General features: G+C 47.8%; 1 protein-coding gene across 3 annotated transcripts in view; it reads right to left on the bottom strand.

The window, feature by feature from the left end:
* Positions 1–3,947: 3,947 nt before the first annotated feature.
* The window catches only part of LOC106805905, a 7,080-nt gene continuing 1,042 nt past the window's right edge, over positions 3,948–9,985 (bottom strand). For all 3 annotated transcript variants that reach the window (XM_014807674.1, XM_014807673.1, XM_014807676.1), the window contains exons 2-9: positions 7,576–9,078; positions 7,286–7,403; positions 7,052–7,154; positions 6,703–6,810; positions 6,406–6,460; positions 5,216–5,370; positions 4,540–4,770; positions 3,948–4,302 (exon numbers count right to left, since the gene is read on the bottom strand). In XM_014807674.1, coding sequence (XP_014663160.1) covers positions 4,246–4,302; positions 4,540–4,770; positions 5,216–5,370; positions 6,406–6,460; positions 6,703–6,810; positions 7,052–7,154; positions 7,286–7,403; positions 7,576–9,010 — 2,262 coding nt within the window. In that variant the 5' untranslated portion in view covers positions 9,011–9,078 and the 3' untranslated portion in view covers positions 3,948–4,245. The remainder of the gene's footprint in view (positions 4,303–4,539; positions 4,771–5,215; positions 5,371–6,405; positions 6,461–6,702; positions 6,811–7,051; positions 7,155–7,285; positions 7,404–7,575; positions 9,079–9,985) is intronic.

The raw sequence follows: 9,985 nt of genomic DNA on the forward strand, positions 1-9,985 counted from the left end.
CATTGGGTTGCCCGGGCAACCATGCATCAGCATCTTTCTCCCTGATGACGCAGTCACATGGTAAAAATATGTCATTTTCACAAAGTGTAATATAGGGTTGCCGAGGCAATTAGCATTATCTCTCTCCGTCTATGCAGGCACGGGTATAGGAGGCACACAACAGTAGCCTTCCGACAATCATTCACCGTTGCAATATTTCGTCGTTTTTAAACATTTTTGTGTGTGGTAATATTAGCACGCATAGGTACGCCACGCACGCAAAGTAGATGCCCAATGGACGCCTAGAAAGCATGAAAATTGAGCTATGGTGACTGGTCCGCCGATTTCGTGTTTGAAACGGAATCTGAATACTTGCTGGAAAGACGCATCATTTAGCTAGCAAAGGTAGCATTTAGCTAGCAAAGGTTTCGAGCGGAGTCTGTTGTTAGCATGAGTAAAGTGTATGTTTAGTATGCATCGAAACTCTCTGAGAATTTTTTATTAATTTCTATTCGATGCTCATTCAGACCTGCTTGCCTATATGCATAGGCACCGTCTACTTTTGTACACACAGAAATAATATACTAGTTCGACTACCGTCTCTATATATTTCTATGGTTGCAAAATACCTTAAAGGGCTGATAATCACGATCACCACGTGACGCTTACTATTGGGTTACTCAAACCACGGCAGGCATCATCGCTCCCTGGCGATGGAGTGAGACGGTATCAAGGCCCGCGGTAGCGATCACGTGACGCGTTGCGTGAATCAACAGAGCACGCGTCCGAGCTTTGCGTCGCGCTTGTCATGCAGATTTGTCCGTGCCGCGCTGTGCGGCGTGACACTGCGACCTAATTAGACGGATAAAGTGACCCATGTTCGCGCCGGAGACAAGGTGATGTTCAGCATTGACTGTCGCCAGCGTAGTACTTGCTCCGCGCGGCGGATGTGTTGACTGTCGTCAAGCGTCACGTTTGCTGTTGTGGGTTTGTGGTGTGCGTATGTGGGTGGGGGTGGTGTGGGAGATAGGGGGAGGGGGAGCCGGACAGACGCGGGGTCTAGCGTGGCTGTGTGCCTGTTGACACTGAGTCACGGCTTAGCCACGCCGCTCAGCGCGACGGCGGACGCACTGTCAGCGACGAATATTTACCGGCCTGTGTAAATAACTGCACGTGTTTGCTGCTATTCGTATGTCTGCACGGGCACAGCGACGCGTGCGTCCGTGCATGTGCACGCGTCCGTGCATGTGCGTTTATGTGAGCGCGCGCGTATCGGGCGTGGGTGCGTTGGCGCGTGGGTGCGTGTGTGCGGGTGCGCGTGCGTCCGCGGTGCATGCATGAGTGTATCTGTGTGTATACTTTGCGTATAGGACAAAGGCAGGCTTATATGACTCGTCATGCATAGACAACGGCACGCCAGGTGATGGAGCGCGCCAGCTGATATATCTACTATAACACTATATATAGATCGATTATACATGAAGACCACTGCTCAGCGATATAGAACACATTGTTCATCCCATTCTCATCAGCAGTTGAGAGGCAGACCGAGCAGGAGCAGACAGAGAACGGGGAGAAAGCCCGCCCCCCCCCACTCCGAGGTCGGAAGGACTGAGTGAGAGAGCGAGAGAGCGAGAGAGACGGAGAGACGGGGAGGGAGAGACGGGGAAGTAAAGAGCGGTGCGTGCCTTTGTTGCGGTTCGCGTGAATGGCTCCACGCAGATGACGGATTGCCGGTGGTAGCTAACGGCTGGGAGCTAGTGAGATACATAGCGGTAGCGCTCCCCTCCTACTCCGTTACTGCTCGGTGTTAGCCGGCCGATGTCTACTACATTGCCGAATTATAAACTCATCCGCAAAAAAGGAGAGGGCGAGAGAGAGAGAGAGGTGAGATCGAAAGAATGGCAGAAGTAGTCTTTAAATCGAAAGGCGGCGCGAGAGTAAATAAGAAATTACAGGGGGACGAAACAGCGCGAATGTAAGCGAGTGAAGTGGAGTAGCTGGAGCCACGGGACGGGGTATGGAAGACTACGTATGCAGCCAGCCAGGGCCGTGACTTCCGATGACTCATGCCGTCACTCATTGACATGTCAAAGGTGTATAAATGGCAGAATTTCGGCGACTAACCGACGCGGGTGACGTCATTGCAGCGGAAACGTCGGCCGTTAATGCGCCGTCGGATTAATGCGCCGTCAGATGCCGACGTAATGACGAAGTCGTCTCCTGTCTGTTCCGGCGACGTCTGGTGTGTAGATTGGTAGACTGGCCCAGCAAACGAGAAAGAGATGGAGAGAGCGCACGAGAGAGATATCGGGAGGGGAAAGAGCGAAAGAGAGAAACGAGGAGCGAATGAGCCACCGCAGGCGAGAAAGGGGAGGAAATAGAGAGCGGCGGGGATAAGAATGGGGGAAGATGCAGAAAGCGATGAAGAGAGGGTGGGCGAGGAATGGAGCGAGCAGGAGCAGCGGTGGGTGATATATATAATTACACGAGCATAAAACTATCTAGCGGTTTCTACTTACTCACCGACAAAAGAAGGAGGCGAAGGGATGGAGCTAAACCATTCCTTTGTGTCTCCACAAGAGTGTTGTTCTACACTGCAGTTGGTTCGCTAACAAATTGACCATGACTGGATTAGCATCTCTGCTGTGATTGCCGTGAGCATTGTATAAGAACGCCGAGGTATTGGCATATTAACTCAAGTGTATTTAACCTGAGGGTAATTCAGTACCCAATGGAGATGAGTCAGGCTTTTCCAGCTGGTAATGAGGTGGCACCACTGTTAAAACAATGATTAACTCTACACAGGGGCTGTTACACCGACACGAGCGTGGAACATGCACTCTATTTCTTCCTCTTCTCTTCCTCCTCTCTTATTATTCTTCATCTTCTTGTAATAATTTACGCTCTTGCGGTTTTCTTCTTCCTTGTTGTTCTTCGACGTCGTCATCGTCTTCGTCTTCCTCTTGTTATTGTTGTCGTCGTCGTTGTTGCTGTTGTTGTTTTCGGCATCGCTATTGTTGATCTCTTTCCTATCCATCCAATTTGTTATCATTGTGATTGTTTTCTTATTAATTACATTTTCATTTATTAGGGATAACTATTATAGGGATGGACGATTACCTGCATTACCCTCTATCATGTATGATCGCAACAAGCACGCCATATGAGCCAGCCCGATGAAACGCCGTACCTATAACGATTTATCCACTACAGAAATACCCGCACGGACTACACGAGACGATGTCACCTACCATACTAGCTCTACCGGTGTTGCCCTTTCGCTCCCGCTACAGGGTGGCGACGTGGCTGCACCGGTAGAGCCACGATCACACGAAGCAGAATTCACGTGCGAAAGTGACCTCCGGCTTTAAAATTTAAATGTCTAGCTACAGATATGACGACGATAGATAAGCCTCGATGTACGGCTCGCTTGCCTGCACTTGTCCTAGCTCTAACATAGACTAGTGGCGACCCCTGCACGCGACATCTGACCAATACGCCCTTTCTTTTGCTTACATGCACTAGTGTTGTGACGCCTATAAAGCTCCCGTCTTCTGATCAAAGTAGTTAGAACTTAGCACGGGATCCGCGCTTGCATGCAGAGGGGAATTCATAAATGTGCAAATAGCCATCACTAATTGTCTATATGTAGACAAAAACTTTTGCCGAAAGAAATGTTATAAAAAGGTGCATAATTAATCAATTGCACACGTTCCAGTGCCTACCGTATGAGCGGCCCAAACCTGACTCCATCGATATAAAGAGATGCCGACTGCTAATTTAAAATTATGTATAACTGCACTGTTTTACTTTGTGTTTACTTTTAGATCTATACTAGATGGTTTGTTACAATGATCACATAAACCGATTTTTTACATCAGTAAAAGTGGGAAAGAATATTCTGAAAAAGTGTACACAATATGCCACAGAGAACCCATACAAATATCCATTTATAAAACAGGAGATAAAAATAAGCATTTATTAATCACGATGCATTGCCACACTTGTGGGTGAATTCATCTATACTGTTACACCACTTTGTTTCGTATTCAGTCTTTACTCTCTAACGACTAACATGCAAAACGTATTCTCAGATTGACAAACATGGAAGACATCATATAAACAGTTCACTTCTTTCACTAAAGTGTGGGAGGGGGAATTGACAATTTGCCTATAATTTATATGTATAAAGACAAGACAGTATGTTCAGTGCAACCAATGATAGAGATGATTGCTTGTGTTTGAAGATCACTGATCTTGCTGCTAATGCTGCTGATGCAAATCCACCTTCACTCGGCACACTGGACATGTGGCTTGACACTGAAATGACATCGAAAAATATAAATACACGTTAGAACAGGTTTCCCATCGCCTTCTGTGTATCTTATTATACGTTACTAAAAAGTAAGTTTCAGCATTATCACAAATTTATGTTATTATATGTTATCTAACTGGCAACTCCTTAGACGGGCACCACCCATCAGTTAGCCTCACGGATAGTAACAGACACAGCTGCCAGTCTCCCAACTGATGGGTGCAGGCACAGGCGCCACCTACCTCGAGCCACGTGTCGATGCAGGTAGCATGGAAACAGTGCAGGCAAGGCAGCCGGCGCAGCTGCTCGCCGCCACGGTAACGCTCCATGCAGATGCTGCAATCGCTGGCGGCGACGGCCGTGGCGCCCCCTGGCGGCTCGGTGTAGGCGTGCGTCGGCAGCTGTTCGATCTCGCGCAGGGAGAGGCCGCGATGGACAGCGTCACCTAGCTGTTCCGACAGCTGCCACAGCTCCTGTAAGGAACACACACACACACACGCGTGGTGAGATTACTCTCTATCTCTCATAAACGCGGTGATGCTGGAAGGGTGGGCGCAATGTGGAAAATATACACATATGCACTCATACAGACCCGCACGCACGCACACACTCACACACACACACACACACACACGTTGTTGGAATTAAATCTTTATCACTCATCAACGCGGTGAAGCTAGGTGGGTGGGAGCAACGTTAAAAATATACACATACGCATGCATGCACACACGAACACATACGCACGCATGCACACACGAACACATACGCACGCATGCACACACGAACACATACGCACGCATGCACGCGCACACATGCACGCGCACACACACACAGTAAGGTTAATCTCTATCACTCATCAATGTAACGACGTTAGGTCGGGGGAAGAAATTATATTGCAGCTATGCCATTCACGCATACCTCGTAGCTGTTGCCTGTGCTCCATGAGTCATTCAGCTGCGTTCTAGATGACACCCCTCCTCTCTGCTGCCTTCTCCTTCCTCTCCTGCCACGACGCGCAGGCTGGGATGCCAAGCCAGCAGCCGTCTCATAGGAATCGAATCCTGGAAGGATATCTGAAATCGGCAATCAAATGCGTAATGCAGTAAGAATTCATAACCAAACATTTCCTAAAACATCGCCCAACGCAGCCACAAATTACAATCCAAAACTCATTGCCAAAGCATAACCCCAATGCAGTATGCTTCCAAAAACAAAACGCATAAACTGGTGGAAAAATCGCATTCAGCTATCTGTTGATATGTTAACCACCAAGAACTGATGCAAGCGCAGCAGCTACCCGAACAAGATTTTGACTTGAAATGGGCAGAGAAGTCATATTAAAGTAACTATTGCGAGAGTTTTCCAGTGTTTTCACCACTTTCATGACACCTACCGTTATTGCTTGAGTAACACTAACAGCAATTGTCTAGAGTAACAATAAAATGTCTTAGAACCTTCGTATTCACCAAAAAAGTGCCAGTTTCGAACTACTCGTTTTTGTAAACTATCGTTTCCTGTCATCTTGATACTGCCGGAAGCATGGATTAGCTTGTGGCGCCAACGCTTTATCTGCTGTAGACATAGTACAGGCTCTCTCAAATCATGCACTTGTTTTCAATTCATTACCGACACAAATACAAGTTTACCAATTCTGCCACTATAGGCATTATCGGCATACGATAAAATTTATTGCTGTTACGATGTGGTCAAATCCATTTTTCTATGCTATAACTGCATAAAATCTTAGTACTTTTAATGTTGGTGTAATCAGTTATATTTCCGCTGTCAGCTGAGACTATATTCAGCTATATTTAGTTTTTCTGAGCAAAAATCTCGCAATAGTTAGTTTAAGGAGAGCAGGATTCTGCTCACTGGCATTCTTACCTGCTAATACAAAACCCCACTTCCCACTAATATAAAACCTGGCCAAGTTTTATCAAGGGGATTGGCTGCTAGAATAACGAAATTCGCTTACAGTTACATCAGTCCACCACATCACTTTCGCATTGTATGTATGTTTATAATGCGGGCAGATATCTTACACATGAATACCGCTTCACAAGCACATGCATATTATATATATGTTATAAGCATTCACTAGACTATACCTAGATATGGAGCTCCTAATTCGACAGGAGGTATTCCAAACGCATGACTCTGATGCTGTAAAAAGAGGAAACAAAGCTTAAAGGTAATGCAATCCCGTAAAAAAAACTTAAAAAAGCTTAACCTTCAAAAAGCTTAAACTTAAAAAAGCTTAAAGGTAATGCAATCACTCCCGTATTAATACTAGAAACTATGAAAGACTGAAAAACCGTATATTTATTCGTTGCTAATTTCCTTTTCGTAATCTCCTAATGTGATTTTGCTAATCAACTCGGGCATTTACATAACTAGCTACATACCATGTGTGAGGCAATCGATTCGTGCTGCAGATCTTGCTGCTGCTCCTGCAGCATGCCCAAAGCTTCTTCAGACGCAAGGTCATTTGCCATTTCTGCATCTAGTGCCTCCTGTATAAAAAAAACCCACGTAAAGTGAAAAGTTAAAATACTAGCGCGTCACATTGCTGTCTTGTGCCCTCCAGAGCTCATCATAATATTCTTGTTACATGACACAGAGTGCATTGTGATGATCTGAGATCATGCAAACTCTATATCAGGTTATTTATCGTGTATCACATTCCTGCTATAAAGAGCAGCACGACGAAATACTCACTCCATGCAGTGAAATTACAACGACTTGTCGACTTACCTGCAGGCGTCTGGCGACTTCCTCATCGGTCTGTATCTGCTGAACGTGAGAGCCTCTGCTGCTGATACGTCTGCGACTCTGTGCCTTGTCTCTCAACCAGGCGCTGCAACAACAAACACACGCAGAGCTTTACTTACACACATGACAGTTCACAGTGGTGGCTTTCATATTACAAGTTGACAGTCAGTGTTTCGCTTCACCTGTCGATGCACACACATGTAGAGACATACGCACCTGTGCTCCGGGTCGCATGCAATCACCTCTGGGCTCTGTGGCATTCTGTGTGGTGTGTCCAGGCAGATAATCCCCTCATCGTCCACAAAGGTGTGGTCATTAATACATGAAGCTATCCCTGAGAATATAAATGCACATTCGTACATAAGGAAATCATCTCACTGCCTCGCCCTGCTCTCATAAACGTTTTCTTGGAAGGATAATGATAGGATTAGTAGGTATTTGTTAGTAATGAAGTAAAGGTTAACAGTTAGCTCATTGAATGATATCAGCACCTTACTAATTATTACCTCTGGCTCTCCTTGTCTCTTCTTTCCTGTGTTGTTTACTGCTTTTTCGTGCTGCTTTAGGTGCAACACTGTGACTGACATGTAGTACTTCAACACTGCTGGATTGTGCAGCACTGTTAGGCTGCCCCACACCAGTGCTGGACGGAATTGCAATACTGCTCGGCTGCACTGCAACACTGGTAGCCTGAATCGATGCGTCATTAGGCTGCAACGCAGTTCTGATTTGTGGACCTGCAATGATGTCACGCTCCTGTCGTTCACTTTCAATACCACTAGGCTCCAAATCGGGATGGTTAGATTGCACGTCTGTAATCGTGGATTGCACTGCTATTCCCATGGGCTGCTCATCTGCTCTGAGTGGCTCTACAACTACCGCCCCGCACTGCACAGCTGTACTGCTGGGCTGGGCATCTATATTTCTATGCTGCATATCTGCCGGTACAGGAGTCACATCTGCACAGCCAGCAGTCGGCACATCCGCATCGCCGGGCTGCGCGGCAACATCGACGCTATTCGCGATGCCCGTGTTGCTAGGTGCCTTATCTACTGACACTGTTCTCGCCTCAGTCGTCTGCCTGCACGCATCCATCGCCGGTTGCTGCGAGTGACAGCCGGACACTGACAGTGACAGCGACCTGCTGCCACTAGCGTGCCGATCGTCGCCGGCCCCGGAGACAGGACGGCGATTCCTAACACTGATTGCGCGACCATCTGACGCCACCGCCTCTCCGTCGCTGAATAGTAAGTCAACGATGACGGGAGAAGTCTCGCTGAGGGGAGAAGGCGAGCGTTGATGGAGGTTCAGCTCGGCTGCGACGCGGCGTACACGCGAGGCGCGCGTGGACGGACGCACGGTGCGCGTAGCTTGACGGGCGCACCCTGTGCTGCAGTCAAGATCACGGTCACGAACGCCGGCAGCAGCAGCAGCAGTGGTGTTACGACGATGGGTCATCCCGCGGGCTTCACGAGACGCATCGTGTCCCGTTCGCCGCCGCACGTCTCTTCCGTCTGCGAGACGGCGGGCGCGCGACTCCCAAGGATTCTCAGAGTCACACCGCGCACCCTCGTGTGTTCCAGTTGATTCCGCTTGTTTGAATTCCGCGCTCTTCGCTCCGGTCATGGACGAATTCTCCTCGTCGCCTATACTACCGTTCGAATCGACGCAGCGCGGGTCGTCAACCGGCATGGCGGAACCGTGTTTGTGTGCCCGTTCCCCTCGCCAATGCTCCGGCGTCTGAACCGGAATGACAAACGTCCGCTTTCTAACAATCGATGACACGTCTGCATGTCGAGATTCCGTAATGGCCGCCGAATTGTGCAGCAGGCCGTTGACTCTGTGATTTCGCCTCGTGCGGTTGTTTACGTCTCCCCTGCACAGCGGCACTCTCGGGCGCTTGCGATGCGGACGTGTTGGTTCTGGCGTGTCTGGAATCATGCAGACATCATGTTCGACGACCTGTTGTTGTGAGCGTGTGCCTTCACAGTCCAGCTGCAGATCCTCATCTGAAAGAATAACCAATTAGAAGTAGTCATAAAACTCTATATAAAACTTCAGTCCTTTAGCCTTGTGATGATGCTACACACTGCCCAACCATGCAATTGCATACCCCAAAATGTAATTATGCACCTTTTGCACATGTCGCACACTGCAAAAATGAATTGGGGACAGCTCTTATACGCTGTGGCTATATGCCCGGCAGCTGGCACCCTAACCCTAACCCCTCCTGTTTACTTGAGAAATCACCAAAAATTAAAAACTGCCAGGCATTTAGGAAATCGAAGACTATGCCTGGCAGCCGTCGGATATTTGCCAAGTGTCGATTGCGAGTTCGTTCGCTCAGGGATCCGAAGCTAGGAGAATTGGGCTAGTTCGAATATACAGCTCTAACGAAAATCGCTTGACATTTCTAAACAAATGTAGAATACTTTGGATCACATAGTACACTGTTTACTTGAGAAATCACTGAAAATTAAAAACTGCCGGGCATTTAGGAAATCGAAGACCGTGCCCGGCTGCCGGGCATATAGCCACTTCGGCTCTTATATCCTTGAACCGGTTCAGTTGATGCTGTGTGCATGGAAACAGCTATGCTTATGGCAGTGTACACTGTCTTGAAGATATTGCATAAACAGTATTCTTTACCCCACAAAATGTGCGAACCCTCAAAGCCCAAGGGAAGGGCCTCGTCACAGCCTGTGCCCACACAAAACCCACACCAAATCCACCAAAAATCGTCGGGGTGGGCATTCGTCAGAGGCAACTCGGACTATGTAAGACCGTGTCTTCGAAGTTGAAGCTAGTTACTAGCCTAGATCACTGGCAGCAAGAACAAGCCCGCACGTACAGCACACACGTGGCCATTTACTATATTATAACAAACTTGTTATTATAGTCAATGGCCACGTGTGT

The sequence above is a fragment of the Priapulus caudatus genome, unplaced genomic scaffold (genome assembly GCF_000485595.1).
Source record: "Priapulus caudatus unplaced genomic scaffold, Priapulus_caudatus-5.0.1 Scaffold132, whole genome shotgun sequence".
In the NCBI taxonomy this organism is placed as follows: domain Eukaryota; kingdom Metazoa; phylum Priapulida; class Priapulimorpha; order Priapulimorphida; family Priapulidae; genus Priapulus; species Priapulus caudatus.